The 19,737-nt window shown below is 40.4% G+C and overlaps 1 protein-coding gene and 1 long non-coding RNA gene across 3 annotated transcripts in view; one reads left to right on the forward strand and one right to left on the reverse strand.

Annotated features, from left to right (window-relative positions):
• PRSS12 (serine protease 12) overlaps window positions 1-19,737 on the forward strand; it is a 57,648-nt gene that overhangs the window by 35,708 nt on the left and 2,203 nt on the right. For both annotated transcript variants that reach the window (XM_083571219.1, XM_083571218.1), the window contains exons 8-12: window positions 2,562-2,703; window positions 13,392-13,597; window positions 13,814-13,892; window positions 14,330-14,452; window positions 18,958-19,238. In XM_083571219.1, the coding sequence (XP_083427345.1) occupies window positions 2,562-2,703; window positions 13,392-13,597; window positions 13,814-13,892; window positions 14,330-14,452; window positions 18,958-19,238 (831 nt within the window). The remainder of the gene's footprint in view (window positions 1-2,561; window positions 2,704-13,391; window positions 13,598-13,813; window positions 13,893-14,329; window positions 14,453-18,957; window positions 19,239-19,737) is intronic.
• On the reverse strand, window positions 15,228-17,178 carry LOC310742604. The gene is made up of 2 exons (XR_014538602.1): window positions 16,152-17,178; window positions 15,228-16,103 (listed from the first exon to the last, which is right to left on the reverse strand). It is a non-coding gene; the product is annotated as an uncharacterized lncRNA (long non-coding RNA).

A 19,737-nucleotide genomic window follows, 5' to 3' on the forward strand; every position in this document is an offset into this window, starting at 1 on the left:
GGATGCAGTCATAAACACTGATGTTGCACAGCCTAACCTCCGTAAATTTGAAAGAGGCTAGGCGAGGCTCCTACAGAAGAACCATTGATATAAACAAACGTTACAGTAATTAGATTATGAACTCTTTTCATATCTATTGTGATATATTTGGCTGGAATGAATCTCATAAACAGTTTCTGAAGTTTAAGAAAGATTAAAAAAAATTGTACAGTTATGGAAAAAATAGACAATGCGGCTAGATAAAAATAAGCATTAAGACTTGATTTTTGCAAATATTCTTAAGAACCTAAGGATTGCTTTGCTGGATTAGACTGAGGGCAAAACATACTGCTAAATGCCTGGCATGCAAGCTGCATCTGGATTCCCGCCCCCTGTAATTAGTTATGGCACAGGAACACAATTGCCAGCAGGAGGTTTCCCTTCCTTCTCAGCAACAGTTGGAATGAAAATCTACCCCCACATCCCAGTGTAGCTTTGATGCTTGAAAAGCCTTCCATTGACATCAACAGCCTCATGGGAGGATGGCTGTTTTCTTCCTGATTGCAGCCAGGGAGGGAAGGAATAAACCTTCTGCCTCCACATGCTGGTCACAATTGGGCCTCCCTCAGGGTTGGCCCTCCAATGAGGCCTGGTGAGGCAGCTGCTCAGGTGGCAGGGTCCACTGGGGCAGCTGATCCCAAGGTCAATATTTCTTCCCCTTTTGTTCCTCATGTAGATCTTCCCTCGCCCCTTCATCATGGGTGTGGGAAATGACATTTTGGGGTCTGCCACAGGTGCCCAAATGTCTTGGACCAGCCCTGGCTTCCCCACTCTTGTAATTGGTTAAACCAGAAAACCCAAACGTAGTAGCATGCAAGCTATACTTTTAGCATAATGTGCATTTTGGCCCTAGGAGAGGACCCATCTAGTTCAACAATCCATTTCCAAACAAAGTGCCAGCAAGCCCAGCCTTTCATCTATGGGATTTATCACATGTAGATGACGTGCAGGGTTGCTTCCAAATGAGTCATTTTAATGTGCCAAGGAAGTGCTATTAATGGATCCTTTCTTGTGTTGAAGCTGTTGTGTGACTTTTTCACCCTGTAGTCACTTTAGAACTTCAACCAGGATCACTGCACTGTGGCCAAGTGTAGTTAGAGCTGTGAGCTGGGTGTGCAGTGATACAGAATGAGTTCCAGTCAGTCTGGATATACTCAGCCTGCATATGTTAAAATGTATATAATAAATTCAAAGGCAAGGATAATGTGACATTTGCTATGTTTGATTTCAATATGCGAGCAATTGTTAGTTTCATCTGTTCTTTCATCTGTTAATGCTCTGTTGTGCATTAGGAAAATGTAATTTGAGCTGTTGTGCAACAATAATACATTATTAATAGCAGAAGACCTTTCTATGACACTGGCTGCTAAACTCTTGAGGAAACGTAAGGTTAGAAGAAAATGTATTGATTGCATTTATGAGTTCATCGAGTAATGATGATCAGCCTTTGGCTGTAAAGGCCTTTGGGAATTGGCAGTCTGCCATACCGTTCTTCAGAGAAGATTAAAGTGTAACTGAGCCAGTCAAGGTTTTCAATTCCCTCTCACCCAAGAAACGTTTAGTAGTGCTACAGAAAAGCTTCAAACAGGGGAGTGTCCTAGATATGTGCCAGGAAACAAACTACAAAACAAAGCAACTATACCCAATCACGGAACTGAAAGGGGTTTGATTAGAGCAATTATAATGTGCATCTTCAACTAGGCTCTGCCACATACACCAGCCTTCCCCAACCAGATGACCATCCAATATTTTGGACTACAACTCCCATCACATGTGCTGGCACTGGGTTGGGGAAGGGTGATTTAGACTGTACGTAGCAGACTGTATGTTTGAGTAGCCACCCCCATAAAAAACAGCAGCTCATAACACGTTAAAAACCCCTAGAATTCCAAGCAGGAGGTTGTAGCATAAACTTCTGGCTGACATCCTCTCTTTGTCCATGAAAGAGAGGAATCAAGCTGTGATCCACATCTGCCACCTGAAATGGTACATATTATTATGAATTTGGGGGTGCAAGACAGCACAAAGTCCGGATCAAGCTAGTATCAGGATTTAATTACATTCTCCACTGAGACAGGATTCTTTAAACTGGACACCTGTAATCACTGTACTTTTGCTTGCATCCGTGTCAAAATATGGTGCACAATTTTTGCAGGAAAGTTAGCTTCCTGTGTTACATTCCTAAATCCTTCACAGACTCTTTAGTAAGATTTTCTCCCATTCAGCCTGGGACCTCTAAATTTGGAAAAGTGGAATAGATTTGGGAATCAGCAGACTGAGAATATGTTCTTGTGGATACCAGAGAGGAAATTCATTTCACATTAGAGTCTAGATTTGCTGAACAAGTTGGCATTGATGTCATACAAGTTACAAGACTAAAATGCTTTCATCACTGGTGTACAAACTTGGAATGCTTGAACTTGAGCCCCAGTTGACAACTTTCCTTCAATGTGATGAAAATTAGCTAGGGTAATGGTTCTTGCTACTATTGCTGTGTGTTAACAGCTGTAACTTATTCCCAGGGCCTCCTATCAGATTGATGGATGGTGAAAATAAGAAAGAGGGCCGCGTGGAGATCTTTATCCACGGCCAGTGGGGGACAATTTGTGATGATGGATGGTCCGATAAGGATGCAGCTGTGGTATGTCGACAACTTGGCTTCAAGTAAGAGAAATTATTTAATAGTCCTTAAATACTTTATCTGGTTTCCATACATTATTGTCTATAGATTGTGCAAGTTCATAGAATTAAATGTTGGGCCCCTCCAGACTGGCGTTTATTGTGGTGTGGGTGTATTTGGCAACATGTTACTGACACAATGATAGTACATTGGTAGTAGATTTGTTCTGCTTTATTAGTTATTTTGTGATGCTTCCCCAGTTCTAACACATTCTTGCTGTTTGGAGGGGCTGAAGCACAACAAAATTGGTTTAAAACAACAACTAAGAACACTCGTGGCATGAAAATTTGTGGGATTTCAGCAGCAAGCTGCAGGATTTGCACTGATTAGAAATGGAACTAGATTCAAGTAGTATTGAAAGCAGGGTCACATATGGTCACCCCAATTGCAACATGAGCACAAATCATTATGCAATGAAAAGTATATCTGGAGGGGACCATTGACCATTTAATGTGCAATTATTAATCTTATTTTTTTATTTATTTAATATGACACCCTTCATCACAGTTAGTTGGATCACAATTAAATCTCATTGAAATCAAATGCTAATATAACCCCCATTTATTTTAGTGGGCATAAAGCATGACTAATTTAGTATTGCTGCAATCGATGGTTTTTATTTAATTCTATAACACCATTATTAGTAAGCTGCACTCAGCTCTGGTGAGTTATCTGGGGTGGGGCTGTTTCTTTGAGCAACAGACCTCACTTGAAATATGACATATTTCAACTTGCCTTTAAAACTCCATTCAGTTTCAAGGCAGGACTTTACATTGTGTTATAAAAGAAAGCAACCTTCCTGAAGAGGTTAAAATACTTTTCATGCTGGAGCTGCCAAGTTGCTTTTCTCCAGCACGATATAAACAGATTTTCGAACCTTGCCAAGAGTATCAGTGTAACAGGCTTCATATGAAAGAAGCATAATGTAGTTTATATGCTGCTCATGTGCCGCCCATTAGATTGATTCAATGCCTTCTGGTGCTTGATCAAAAACTGTAGCAACATTTATGGGGCATTTCCAAACAACAAAAGATGACAAGTTTAGTAGCATGCATGACAACACCAGAAGGCATTGCTAGTAATTTTGCCTGAAACCACAGGAAAAATGACCAGCAGATGTAGTACAATTTGCATTGTTATTTTCATCATGGCGAGCAGACCAAGTTGCCCCCATGTATCACTCAGAGAAGGAGCTGCAAGGAATATGCTTCCCTTTCCCTGCAAGGAAGTATACTGTGTTCCAACTGATAGTTGTCCAGGGACTTCAAAGATTAAGGGAAGCATGTTTCTATGTCTGTCACCAGCCAAGGCACTCTGGACTACTGAGATGCTGCCTCCCCTGCTTTCCTGCCCCATCCATTAGCTACTTCAGTGCCTGCTTTCCTTTCACCTCCTAATTCCCTTTCCCTTTACATTAAAAAAATTAAAAATCTTTTTGTATCATGGCAATAAATTGTGAGCCTGCAGGCAAGGACTGCCTTGTCTTTTAACATATATATACTGAACTTCTAAAATCCTAAAAAGCATAACAACACAGTTGTCTCTACCTTTTTTCTGATTTGGGCATAGCTATAATGCAAGAATATGGTCACAGGATGCATGACAGAAACTTTGAACAAGCTTGAAGTGTGATTTAGCAGGAAAATTACATTTTGCTGTTCAAGGTACAGCACTCCCCCTAAGTCCTGTGTGTCAGTCAAACTGCACATTATGTTGGACATGTAGCCTGCAGCTGCATATGCGATTTTTCTTAGTCAAAAGTAAGTGTGGAGGCCCAGGTCTAGATGAGAAGCAAGGTGCATGTGGAGGGGAGGTTTAATCCTCCCTTTCACCCGCTGAAACTTCTACCTGCACCTGGCCCCCAGCCCAGCCCAGCCCAGCAGTTACTGATAGTAAAACACCTCCCATTCATGCCCATGGGGACTTCTTTACTATCAGTAACAGTTGTGTGCAGAGGAAGGAGGATTAAACCTCCCCTTCCCATGGTAAAAAAGTTGCATAAATAACTGCAGGCTACATACCGTGGGTGGCGCTGTGGGTTAAACCACAGAGCCTAGGACTTGCCGATCAGAAGGTCGGCGGTTCGAATCCCCGTGACGGGGTGAGCTCCCGTTGCTCGGTCCCTGCTCCTGCCAACCTAGACGTTCGAAAGCACCTCAAAAGTGCAAGTAGATAAATAGGTACTGCTCCAGAGGGAAGGTAAACGGCGTTTCCGTGTGCTGCTCTGGTTCGCCAGAAGTGGCTTCGTCATGCTGGTCACATGACCCAGAAGCTGTACGCTGGCTCTCTCGGCCAATAAAGTGAGATGAGCGCCACAACCCCAGAGTCGGCCACGACTGGACCTAATGGTCAGGGGTCCCTTTACCTTTACCTTACATACTAGACAGCAGCGTGCAGACTACATACTAAACCTCTGGTAGCGGCAATGGGAGGATAATCACATAGCGGTTCTAATAAAAGAAAAAAAGTTGCATTAAAACAAATGCCTTTCAAAATACCCTAAAAACATAATTTCAACCTGAAATAGCGAACATATTTATGTCATTGCTTACATAATTTTCTGGTTTGTTTTCTGGGCACAATCTGCTGGTTGGAGTCTTATCAGCTATTCAGCAATTTCATGTCATTTGCCATGTATGCAGCTCATTTGCCCTCATTTTTATCTCATACTAGAATCCATAATGAACACCCTGAATTTCTCCTACATCATCCTAATGGTTAGTAAAGTTCAGTGAGTTTGTGTTGCAGGTTTTGTGCCATTTTGATTTACATTGCTCTGGAAAGGAATTTGCCTTGTGTTATCTTGTCTTTCCCATAGGACCATATTTAATACATGATGAAGACTTTTCCTCCCTTTGTTTACACATGCTAAGTTATGCTGTGCGAAGTAATATTTCTTGCAAGGGAAAAGAGAGGAGTTTCCTTCTATTTCCACACATTTTTCTTGAATGTCCAGCTTAGCAAATATATTCCTTACTTTCACAGCTAGTGTTCAGTGTGATCACCCCCAATTTCCAGCTGTTTCTAGTTCAGAAGAACTGGGCCAGATGCCTCCAGTCATCATCAACATATGATAAACAAAACAGGCAGGGTTGAAGTTTGATGCAATCAGTTGCTGTTAGCTGAATTTCTTAAGTGTGGTAGAAAGCTTGAGTAACTGAGTGCTTAAATACTCAGGAAAATTGGGCAGCGGGGCCACAACAGAGGTGTGTTGCACTGTTGGTAGCAAATATTAGATTTTAATACAAAGAGCCAGAGAATTGCAGAAGAAGCAAAAGACTGGATAGAAATTCTTGTGCCTCAATACAAGCTGATATAGTTTCCCCCAGGAATGCTGTGCATGGGATTGTACATGGCTTATATCTCATGGGTGGGATTCAGGGTTTTTATTCTGCTCACTTTTTATTCAGGGTGCCTGAGGAGTTTGAAGAGTGTCATTTGTTCTATTCTACAAATTTCTCTGGTGGTCAGCATTCAGTACCACCAGAGAATCAGTTGAGAAGCACGACTGGTTTATGTGGAGGTTATAGGACAGGTTATATGACTTCCTAGTTAATCCCACACTTTCTAGTGCATTTCCCCATTGGTTTCCTTAACACAAAGTGTGGGCTTGTTGCACCAATGTGCGCCAGGGTCCTTTAAGCCACTTTAATTGAGCAAACTTAAATGTTGCAGTATGCAATGGAATCCCTCCCACAAAAGAGTGCAAGTCTGGCGGGGACCTAAGCTAAACATCAGATGACAATCCTGTTTTCATGTGAACACTGAAACATAGGACTGGTGTAGCTTCAAAACTGGCTTTCTTAAATTCAGTTGAGAGACAGATTGTGTATTACCATGAAATGCTGAAAAGTCCAAAATGCTACTGTTCATGCCGCATTTTATTAAATACAATAATGGAAAAAAGCTAGCCCAGCTTTGAGGAAATGTGCATATAATAAATTCATTCTCTTTTTAAATTCCACTATATATCACTTATGTGGTCTAGGAGCTTCAACATTTCCCAAGAAAAACAATCTAAAGCAAACAAATTCCTCACCTTACTTATGGTGGCTCAGATATAAATCACAGCTATGTATGGAAAACCTAGAGGGTCTTGAGGTTTCTTTAAATACCTCTGATTTACACTTGTGCCACTTAAACTGAAGAAATTAACTTATTTGGTAAAAATCCAGAGAACTTGTCAGCATGTATAAATACTTACAGTACATTTAATGAATGAACCACACAATCCTACTTGCAGAAGCCAGAAATGGAACCTGGGACCTTTCACATGCAAAATATGCACTACAGCTAAGCTACAGCCCTTCTCAAATGCATGGCTGCCATGAAAATTAGCAGCCCTGTGTCTCCTGACCCCCTTCCCCTCCATGGCTATTGCATCTAATCCATGCCTCCGTAAGTTAGACAGATGACTACAGTGGACAGAATCTCTTCTGCACTGGCACCAAGACTGTGTACCTTCCTTTTTAGGCATATTTGCCTGCTGCCATTATTATCAGAAGGCTAAACCTGTTCTATTCATCTGACTCACTGATACACTTAATATTGATTTTCTTATCGTTTTTCTGATGTTTTGTTTTTCTTTCCCTGCTGTTTGGTTTTTCTGTTTCATATGTTCTCAAGTTGTTAGATTTGTTTTATAGTTGGTATTTATATTGTTGTATCTTTTGTTCATAAGTTGGCTTGAGAATCAAAATGGTGGAAAGCTGAGGTATAAATATTTTAGTCAAATAGAATTTACTTGTGTTCAGATGTCATGACACTCGGTGTCCCCACCAACCTCTGCTGTTGGCAGCCAATGACATGCAGCAGGCATGAGCAATTGCTGAATGCCAAGACATGCATAAGTTCTACTAGACAATGCAAAGGTTGAGAGTGGTGATTAGACCATGTGGAGGAGCTTGACGCATGGCCGCCATGCATTCACATGAATCATTTGTCTTTGCTATTCAAGCCAGTGGCGTAGCGTGGGGGGTGCAGGGGGGGCCGGCCGCACCGGGCGCAACATTTGGGGGTTAGGGTTAGGGGGCGCAAATCCACGGGTTAGGGGTGCAAATTACTTGCCTTGCCCCGGGTTCTGACAACCCACGCTACACCACTGATTCAAGCCCAAAACCCTCTTGATCACATAGAACTGTGTGGCTCTGTATTGTGTTTTTTGGCATTAGATTGTTTTTCTGGAAGAATACTGAAATTTGTAGATTGCATCAGTGGAATGGAAAAGAAACATTGTTTGCATGCATGATTGCCAAAGTTTGGTAGACTTTCTAAATATTAAGATGGTGATGTTCCATAAAAAATAAATCTAAGTAACTGGACTGAAAAAGCTTATAGATTTGGCTATCTTCCTAAACCTCAGTTAATATTTTACACCTGTACATTAGTGAGCTTGCTGTAGTCGCAGATTAATATTTATAGTGGGAAAATGTAACATAAAATGTAGTAAGTTCTTTTGAAATCATAAAAATGTCAGCCAATGAAAACATGACCAAGACATAGCAGCAATGGAAAGAACATGCATGTGTTAAATAAACAAGGTTATAAAGTAAACATTATAGCACAAAAAGCACTCCTTTGGTGCTTTAAATTACATCGCCCTCTTATATGTGATGGGGGAATACCTGTGTATAATTTGGGCATGTAGTGGAAATTTATTCTAATACCAAATGTTCTTTATATGTCCATTGAGAACTCTTTATTTTGAATGTAGTGTTGCTCTCTAAAACTATTGCAATCTGCATCATGTTATACTTTAGCCACCAAACAGTATCTAACAGAGAGGAGCCTCTATCTAGATTAAAATCAGAGTGAAGCCTGCAATCCTGTATATATTTACTTGGTACTATGTCTCACTGAAGTCATAAAAGCATGAATAGGAGTTGTTCAGCTCAAACATGTCTGTCCATGGTTTGCTTTGAGATGCCTTATATGGTAGCCCAGCAAATACAGCTGGGGCTTATGAAGAAATCCATGTTACGTAGGAGTCTATCTTAAGATAACATTGCACAGGAAGCTCTAATAACAAGGCCTCTTGTTCTAGCATGAAATGCCCCCAGGTTTTCAGAGTAAAAGAAATCACTTTTCTTTATTAAGCAAGAGCCAATGTTGTTGAACATTGCTGTGTTTCTGGAGATGCTCCACAGGATGCCGTATTAAGCAATTTGTAGTTATCTGGATTTACTCAACGGCCATATATGATGGTCATTAGCATGAAAAATAAATATGGAAGGGCTCTGAGTCGCTTTGGTTTATGATATATATGCAATAATAAGTTGTATTTAAGGATAGATTAAGCAATGGCTGTTCAATATGAACTAATTTCCTTATGGTACCCAAGGAAATTGAGTTGTTAAATATCCTTGGATGGATCTTGAAAAGAAGTGCTTAACTTTGGATTCCAGCAGTAGATGTAACTTTAAAAAGGTCTCCTGCACTTTGTCACTGTCTGGCAGACTTAGCTCATATATGGGGAAAAACAGCTGTCAGGGAGTTGAACATTCCTTGCAATATCTGCAATCTATATAATTGTTCATTTGTGAAGGGGGGTGAGAGAGAACTTGGAACAAGAAGAGGCATGTAGTTTGTGGCTAACGAGTTAAACAAATAATCTTAGGTCCATTTTGTGAAGATGAACGGATAGTGCTGCTTAAGGTCATTGTTCTTTGGGTTTCCTTGCTATACACGTGCAACTCATACAAATTCAAATTTCTAGGCTCTTTCATTATTTGTTATGGACCATTGGGGTTTTGCATTTGTTTTATTGGACTTTTGATTATCTATTTGTCCCTTTTCACAAATAAGGTTTAAAGTGACTTGCAACAAAAGTAACATTCAGAAATGTAATACATAGCAAACTTATCAATTAATACAGTACATCTAACTAAAAGGGTTCATCCACAATAGTCAATTGTATATCTTGCCCCATCCCAAAAAAGGAGGGACTGCTAAACTAGCCCCCGAAATTGCAACAGTATTGTTGGCCAAATGCCTGGGAGAATAAAAATGTTTTCCCCTGGAGCCAAAAAGACAACAATGTTGATGCTAGGTGAGCGTCTTTGGGGAAAGTGTCCTACGAGCAGGGACTACTGAAAAAACACCATTCTCCTTTGCTACCCAAGCCTCTCCAAAGGCCTCAGCTTAGTAGTATTTTTATCTGTATTGTTGGTTTTAGTGTTGAACTGATCCAATTGACCAGGTGTGCTAACTCTAGGGGGATGAGGTATCTTCGCCCCCCTCAATATTTGTTGGAAGGGGGCTGGTCCCCTCAATGTTGAGGGGGCAGACGAGGTTGAGCGTGGAGCCAAGTGCAGCAGACCTTCAGTGACTGGCTCCCCCTTAGTGCTTGGTCTCCTCCAGACATTGCGATGACATGACATGACCTCACACATTCGCAATGCACGTTCGGGCCCTGTCAATATTTGGGGCATCTTGGTGTCTCTGCAATTGATTAACCTGTATAAAAGAGTTGCCTCTAATGTTAGTTGTACTAGAATATACCCATTTAAATTTTTGAAGAACACTACTAACTTAGGTCTATTAATTTCATTGGGCCTACTCTTAGCAAAACTTAGTTAGATACAACCAATATCTTCATGTCACAGGAACTGGTGAAAATTTCATCTTATAAAACTTTTTAATGGAGTGCACTGGATTTTTGTTTTCATAGAGGGTATTTTAAGCATGCTTCAAACCATCAAGGCATATACTGTGGCGCAATCCTATTTAACCTTTATACGAAACTGCCAGAAGCTGTCATCCAGAGTTTTGGGGATAAAGTATGTTGACCAACTCAGCTCCCTCTTGCCATTCCAGCAGAATCAGGAGAGGCTGTTTGTTTAAGGTGTTGGACTGATACGTGGAATCAGTAATAGGCTGGATGAAGGTCAGTAAACTTAATATGAATCCTGACAAGGAGACACTGCAGATTGGTGGCTCTGGGCAGCAGGCAAGCTACTTGCTCTGGAGGGGGTAGCACTCCCTCCCCCCCCCAAAAAAAGAGCAGGTGTGTAATTGATTCCAACTTATGCAGGTGCAGAGGGAATGATTTTTACTCTGTAGGTCATACAGTTCATAATTTTAAGAGTTGATATAAGCCAATGTATTAATTATGACTAAAGTAATACTTTGGCTTATATTAACTTCATAAGGACTAAGCAAAATGGCATCTGCTCTTGAAAGGAACTTTTTTTTATAAGCAGTGCTGTCTGCGATTGTATATTTTTGGGGGATGGGAGGTAGCTTTCACCCATAAAAACTGCTTGCATGATTTGCCTAATAATTTGCAAAAGTCAGCAAGTCAGAACGGATGTCTCCCTTACCTACAGTAGGGTTGAATTTATCAGCCTCTTGAACACTAAAAAGGGACATCTGCAATGCACATTTAGATGCTGAGATTGAGAACTCTCCATAGAACTGTATGTTTTATTCACTTAGATAATGTGGACATCCTAAGAGAACACTATGATTGCAGACTGGTTTCCTGTATAGTAAGTGCCTTATACTAAGGTTTATGGCCAATCTAGGATTGGCAGGGACAGCAAAAACATTTTATAGTATATTTCCCCAACTTCAAATTATGCTGCGTTATTCCTGGCTGAGAAACAGTGAAACTGTAAGAATGAAATAATTTTAATCCTGGAGTATTCATTTCTTTCTGTTTATACAAGTTGGTTGGAAGTGGGTTTAATAATGTTGGCAGATGACGCAAGTCTTTGTAAAAGACACATGATGAAGCTTGCAGTGACCGATGAGTACACAATAAATTTGATTTATAATTGCTCTCTGGGAAAGCAGCGTCTCACATTATATCACATTCTTCCCTTACAAACTGATAAATGTAGACTTGATATTACAGTATATGATACCCAAACATGGTTTAAGAAGCAATTGAACATGAAAATGTTAGATGTTGACCAAAGGAACAGCATAATGGGCTGGATCCAGACATGACTCCCATCAGAAGTGGGGAGGTAACTTTTGTTGATTTTAGACTAGTGTGGGAATGGTGCAAAAGTTGACTTCTCACACTTTGCCACTGGATCCATGGACAGAAGGAGCTGTCCAGTTTGCAGAAGCTGAAGTATAGCTACTCGGATGATAAAATATGTCTTCGTGTCAGATACCTGTGACCTAGCTCCTACAAGCAACAGATGAAATGGGAAATCTGTTTTTCAACTGTAGCGTTGCAAACTGCAGATAGGATCGGCATGTCTGAAAAGGAAAAAAAGTCCCTGCATATAGAAAACTGGATGTCAGAAAGAAGGGTTCTCAACCAACTTTCTTCCTGGCATGTTAGATTTCTACACGCAGGGGATGTTTCGTTTGGAGGAGCATTTAACCCTCTTGCAAGCTAAAGTAGTATGCCTCAAATTTAAGTTTATCATCTAATCGGCTGCTTGTGGAGACTGGTGTTGCTAGCGTCAGTACAAAATTAAAAGGGCTTTTGTTGGGGCCCTGTATACCGCTTATTAATTATTTGATGTGCAATATTAATGATTTATTTCAGAATGCCTTATTTGTAGGCAAGGTTTGCAGCAAAATGTAGCATAAGGATTCTTCCCTGTCTGAATGAGTTTAGCTTCCTAGAAGAGTCACACTATAAAATACATTATTTTTAACTCACACAGCTGCTGATTTTATGCAAAGATTAAACGGATTAAGGAAAATATATAGCTTGCAGATCCCAATATGTTGCAGTTGAACCAGTTTATGTTGGATAACATTATGATGTATGAATACTGCATAGTACTGTGCAAGGATATGTGATGCTTTATGAAACAGCCCTAAGATCTGTTGGGCTAATAAAAAAGAAGAAAAGTGCAAGATCACCAACTGCAATATTGTATTGACAATGAGCTGTTAATGCAGGTTGATACGTTGACCCATTTCACACATCATGATAAACTGTAGTTAATGCTTAGTGTAAATGCCCAAGAGGCTCTCGTCACAACACTTCTGTAGCCAGTAAGAGCAACATAGCATGATTCCTGACTTAAGTGTTATAGCCAAACAAGGGATCATGGTTTGTTGTGTTCAAACAACAATTAATAAGCGAAGAACAAACCTTGGTGTAACAAAATATGATCTCTGGTTTGGATGTAATGCTAAGTGAGGAACTGTGGTTTGTTGGACCTGCTGGATAAGAGGAGAGGTGCAAAATGGGGGCCTCTTGTGCATTTATGGTAAACCATTACCATATTGGCCTGAATATAACTCTCAGCTTTTCCCCAAATTCTGACCATGAAAAGTGACTTTTATGATATTGCTGCTGAAACAGACATATGGTAAAACGGAACGGGTGTGAGTGCCTGCAGAATTTTAAGGAAGTGGCTTATATTCAGGTGCGGCTTATATTCAGGCCAATACGGCAACTATGGTTTACCATGCTGTGTGGACACTGCTACTGTCATGACCATAGCTGCTGTTTTTCTCAGTGTAGATAGATTTCAAGGAGTGAGTAGTTGGATTGGACATCCTGTTGTGGTGTGGTTTGATCTGAGCTGTTGCTATTAATTTTCAAAACCATTGATATGCCTACTAATTACAGATATTTATATTTTCCTGTAGCAGGCAATATTAAAGATGGAAGATAATTTGTATTGAACCTCAATTGCTATTGTTGCTGTAGTGTCTTAATAAAAAAGTCACCTTTAAAATTTTCTGTTTCTAGAGGTTCTGCACGAGCAAGGACCATGGCATATTTTGGAGAAGGAAAGGGCCCCATCCATGTGGACAATGTGAAATGTACAGGAAATGAAAGATCTCTTGCTGACTGCATTAAACAGGATATTGGCAGACACAATTGTCGTCATAGTGAAGATGCGGGGGTGATCTGTGACTACCTTAGCAAGAAGGCACCTGCAAACAGTAATAAAGGTGAAGTGGGTATTATATTGATTTCTTCAGTGCTTGCTGGAAGGAGGAAAAAATATATTGATGTGGATTGTGTGTGTTTTTTTTTTTAATAAAAAAGATACAGAAGTAGTGGGTCAGCCCTAGTAATGGCGTACGGAAAACAAGCCAACAATTGAAATAGTGCTCTGCTGTTTCCTGATGGGAGACTCTAATGTCTATGATTTCATTCCTGCATAGATTCTCTTTCTTCTGTGTGTGGTTTGAGGTTACTGCATCGTCGGCAGAAGCGGATCATTGGAGGGAAAAATTCTTTAAGGTAAATGGAGCAATTTTTTAAAAATGATACTTGGGCAAAAAGCTATTAGCTTGGATTCAAAGAACCAGAGTGTGAAAAGGCGAGGGCCTTAGCTCAGTCATAGGGCACATACCTTGCTTGCATGTCCCAGGCTCATTTATTGTCATTTCCAGGTGAGATACAGTGACAATCTTGTTTGCAACAAAACATGTAGCTCAAGAAGAGCTAGTTTTATTGGTTTACAATAGGAGAAAAGACTGCCGCTTGCCGAATAATGTATAAATGTAATCTTAATTCAGAATGTCACTTAACAAGTCTCATCAGTTAATGTCGCTGAACTATTGAAAACAAAGCACAAGAGAAGGTGCTGTATCAAAGAGAAGGCGCCAGTTGCTACTTCACATAGACCCTTATATTGAATGGAATATTAAGTTGAATTATTCTTGTTCTCTTTCTAGAGGTGGATGGCCCTGGCAAGTTGCTCTGCGCTTGAAATCATCCCATGGTGATGGAAGATTGCTGTGTGGTGCCACTCTCATCAGCAGCTGCTGGGTGCTTACGGCAGCACACTGTTTTAAGAGGTACCATTGCATGATTTGCAGGTGGCTATGTATTGGTCATTAGTATAGGAAGGAGACCAGTGCAAGGAAGACAAAGACCCCACTGACAGTTACCGTATTTTTCACTCTATAGGATGCACCAGACCATAGGATGCACCGGACCATAGGAGGGGTAGAGCAGGGGGGGGGAATTCTCCCCCTCTCTGCACAGCGCCCCTTCAGTGAAGCGGCAGGTGAAACGGAGCCCCTTCCATTTCTCCTCCCGCTTCGCTGAAGGGGCGCTGCGCAGCTCTCCCTCTCTTGCTCTCCCGGCTTCAGCAAAAGGAACCCGAAGCCTTTTGGAGTTCCCGCTGCGCTCCAAAGGCTTCAGGCGGCTATCCCTGAAGCCTGGAGAGCGAGAGGGGTCGGTGTGCACTGACCCCTCTCGCTCTCCAGGCTTCAGCGAATGCAACGCAAAGCCTCCGGAGCATTGAGGGAGTGCTCCCTCTGCACTTTGGAGGCTTCGCGTTGCTATCGCTGAAGCCAAGGAGCCTGCATTCGCTCCATAGGACGCACACACATTTCCCCTTAATTTTTGGAGGGGGGAAAAGTGCGTCCTATAGAGCGAAACATTCGGTAATTTGAGATTCAGCCAAGACCACTGCATGTCCGGCCATTCCAGGCCAGTGCAGAAAAATTAAATGGGTTCTTCAGTAAGGATTTGAATTTGCTCAGCAGCAACCCAGTGAGACAGAGTAAAGCATGACCAGTGATCAAAACCAGGCTCAGTATTGTAGCTTAAATGAATCAATAATAATAAATGAATCAATAATTTTATTAGTGTTACAATGCTTCACTTAAGGCATATAGAAAATATCATTTTGAAAATTGCAGAAAATTAACTAATTTTCAGCAGTGAAATACAGTAGGGAATAATACATAATAATGACACAATTCATTATAATTTAATTAGTTCATAAACTAACAGTTGTAGTTACAAAGCAAGCAACCAGTTACATAGTGCAACAGAAACACCAGGTTCTCCAGGTACTAAGCATTTTGAAATAAAGTTGATCATTGTCAGTCCAGGACAGTAAATCTGTATATTGTGCTTTTCAACTGGGCAAAAGCTTGTGACTGGCTGACTCAGTTACAAAGTCCATGGTAAGTTCAAGCAACTGATGAGTGGGCAGCCCTGTGGAGGATGGCGGAGCTCAGCATCCTGCCTTCTAAACAGATCCTGTTCTCAACCCGATTTAGATTTTGAAATTCCCTTAACAGTCAACAACATTGGGGTTAAAAAAAGAGTAATTGTTTTCTTGCTTCTAGTGCATATAAAGCTACCTTGTAGGTAACAAACGTGTCTACATTGGCCAGTAGGAATATCTAAAATGTATTTTAACATAGCCTCCCTTCCGCACCCACTCCCTGTCCAAATTCACAGAATCAGAAATAAAGTGGAAGTTCATGTAATAGTTTAAAATAACGTAAGCATAGATCATAGAATATGTGTGAAGTGGATCTACTGTACAAGCATGATATGTAGTCTAGATATCTTAAAAGCTTTGTTATAGTACAGCATCATTCAAGCTTGACTGAGATGAATAGAACTTCCTCTTAAAATGACGAAAAGTCACTAAATATGCTGAGTAAAGAGAGACAAATTTAACAGCAAGTTCCTCTAGCTGCATTGCTATTGGATGAGCCTGAAGAGATATTACAACAGTGCAGGGATTCTTACAGTTTCTACCCTCGGGACCCACTTGAGAAAGTTGAGACTGTGGTCCAAGGGCTGAGCCAGTCGCAAAATGTTGGCAGATGCAGGAAAAGTTTGGCATAATCAGCTAGCAAGCACTGACACAATTTTCTACCAATATCAAATTCATCTTTGGAAATTGTTAAGTTTCTTTCCCACAGCGTTTTTCTTTGCAATGAGTTCCATAGCTCAGCTCTTGCAACTTCCTGTAGGGCAATTGTGCGTTTCACAGTGATGGTTATTATCAGTCTGTCAGTGACTACTTAATACAAGCAGTCCTCAGAGGAGGCTGTATGCATGCATACAGTTGTGCTTATGTTTACAATAGTCTAAAGAGGGCTGTAAAAATTGGCTAAGGGACTGGTAACTTCAGCCAAATTGTTATCCTCTTAGTATATAATCTCACCCGCTGAAGAGGTGATGTGGGGAGTGGAATTCGGCAGGGAACCTAATCCGTTCCTGTATCAGGATGCTTTTTAAACTCCATTTATACATCTGCTCTGTGAATAATCTGCTGCATGGTAGAGCAAGTACACATAAAACGCTCTGCAGCCTTTACTTTTCGGCTTTCTTCCTAAACCAGTGTGAGTTCACCGCAAAAGAACAACTGTGCTATCTCTTATTTCCCAGCCTACACATGCGGTGCTGTTTCAGGACATTGCATTGACAGAAAGCACCTTAGCTAGGCCAGATACTGAAAAAGAACTACAACGGATTTCTAGCACTGAGGAGCTCATGTAGGACCCATACTCTGAAGTTTCAAAATTCTGCAGCACTTAGGTCACACAATATTATTTGCATATTCTCACACAAGAATACACACAAATGTCTCCTAATCTGTCCTAGTCATTTGTCACCCAAATTCTGCCAAATCATACAAAATATAATCTGTTCTATACAACGGCATAGCTAGCCGCTAGGGCAGATGCAAGCTGCATGATGCCTTTGTGGGCAGCGCAGAGTTTGCAATGCAGTCTGCTCGCTGCCTCTCCCTCAGCTGTTTCGGGCAGTGCGAAGAGACGCATGACTCGGACACACTGCAGGCCCCATGGTGCCACTCCCCGTGGTGTGGCGCCCACTGTGCCTTGCCCCCCCCCCCCAGCTATGCCTCTGGTTCTATATATCTGTATCCGAAATGCTGCCTCTATTTTACAGATTTTTCCAAACTGCAAACGGTAAATATACCTTTGCTTTATGGGAAACGATAGCCTAGTGGGGAATTTTTTATTGACTAGTGCAGGAAACAAAATCGGTTTACTTGTCCACATATAGGCAATTTCAATGAGAACTTTTTGCTGCATCATTAAGTACTGAAGCTTAATTCAGCTCTTCATGTATTCATTACTGTGAACAACTATCCTTCATTCTTCAAAGAAGATTGAAGCAAAGCCACAAGCATTGTCAGAAGGGAGACAAGCCACCTCTTTGCTGTGGGTGTCAGAACACATCATTTGTGACTAAGTTGTGACATTTTCGAATTAAGTCAAAGTATTCTATTGATTTCTCTCATTCAGATGGTAGAGTTCCTACAAGTAAATTAATGTCAAGATTCTAGGCTGACAGGTCACTGGAAAACACATTTCCATAGTATTTGAAGCTTATTCACACCACTATTGACATGAAATTATTTCTTAAATTGTAACAGCCAGCACAGAAACCTGAAATATACAATATAGTGAGATTCATTAATGTATGCCAATGAATATAAATTCATAAATGTATGCCAATTCTCAAAATTGTCATTCCTATGTGAAAAAATAATTTTAGAACAACTTTCTAAATAGTGGGAGAGAACACTGAGAGTATCAGAAGTTAGAAATTTCATTGCAAATGAACTTAGGAAATGTGTTTTCCCTCCCTTCATATTGTATATCAGGAATACAAATCTCAAACTGGAAAATCAATTGTATTGGGGCAGCAATGCTATTTTTACCTTTAGCTCAGCTGCTTAGATTAAGTCACAAGGACTCCCATGAATGATAGCCACAATTTAGATATATGCGAGTATGCTGTGTGAAGGATTTTTATCTTTCTGAAATATCAATGATTCTATAAGTCCTTGCTGCCCTTCACACCATCCTGTGAGCGAACTGTATTTATGAACCTTTTTTTAAAGGTGTCAACATAATTTCTGAATCTCCTTTTTACTTAAAAAAACCATGCCTTTTTTTCAACTCAGAAGATAAATCCTGAAAACAATCTTCATTGACCAGTTAGGAAAATGACACTATTTTTCCTATGGGAAAAACGTGTTAATGTTTTGTTTTTTTAAATATAGTATAATTAAATACAATTTTAAGTGGGAGTGGGTGTTCATGATAACAAGGGTCAATTTTTCCACATTGCACTTTTTATATTTAACATCAGCTGCATTTTTCCATTTGAATTTCCAGACAAAGGAAATACAGGGGGATTTGCAAGAGAACTATACAAAATATTAGTGTTGGAAAAGGGTTTTCTGTCACGTGCCCCCGTTGTTCTCTTCCTCAGTGCTAGATCACATCTAAAACATGCAAACTCTTTAAAGCACATACAGTGATGTATTTATAATTGGAGTTCTTAATCCTGTAAAACGGTTTTCTTTAGTCAAAACAGACTGGACTGATTAAATAAATTGACCGTAGTTGACCAGGCTTCTGTGTTTACAGTAGCTGAAACTACTACTAAATTGTAGAGGCGCTTTTTGGCGGGGCGGGGATTTTACAAAAAGCTTGAATCTTTAATGAAACTTTCCCAGCGTCTTACCAGAGAAGATCAGTCCAAAGGTGATAGCTTATTTTCTTCTTCTTAGATATGGCAATAATACTCGGAGCTATGTGGTGCGTGTTGGAGACTACCACACATTAGTGCCTGAGGAGTACGAGGAAGAAATTGGAGTACAAGAGATTGTGCAACACAAAGAATATAGGCCTGATAGCAGTGATTATGACATTGCGCTGGTGAGGCTGCAAGGACCCGAAGAGCAGTGTGCTCGCTTTAGCACCCATGTCTTGCCTGCTTGTTTGCCACTCAGACGAGAGAGGCCACAGAAAACTGCTCCCAATTGTTACATCACTGGATGGGGTGACACAGGTAAGGATTGCTTTTACAGCACAAAATCATTTTTTCCTTACAATGGTAATGTGGGCTTCTTGTCATAACTCACCTACGGGATGAGATAAAAAAAATTAAAATTTTAGATTTAAACTTAAGTTTTGATCATTCAACAAGTGTACAAAATATGAAGAAAACTGGATGACATGAGGTAAAAAAAGTTGGATCACTTGATATGGAATGACCCAGCTAGTAAAAGCTTTTCAGACAGGTCTGTCTGGATTTTTGCTTGTTATACCAACTTTTGTTGTTCCTTAGATATGGCAGGTGCTAACTCTTCTATTCTAATGGTGCTCAATGTATTGCAGTGGATTGTCTAAAATTATTATGCTGTATCCCACCTTGGCAACTTCTGCTTTAAGGGAATTGCTTGCACAAATCTCAGAGTCAAGTATTCCCACACAGCATTTTAAAATACTGCAAAAAGTTGCCTTCTATTGCTAGTGAGGTGGCTTGGGAGAGATAAATGAAAGGTATG

Source organism: Podarcis filfolensis (genome assembly GCF_964270895.1).
Source record: "Podarcis filfolensis genome assembly, chromosome: 9".
Lineage (NCBI taxonomy): Eukaryota > Metazoa > Chordata > Lepidosauria > Squamata > Lacertidae > Podarcis > Podarcis filfolensis.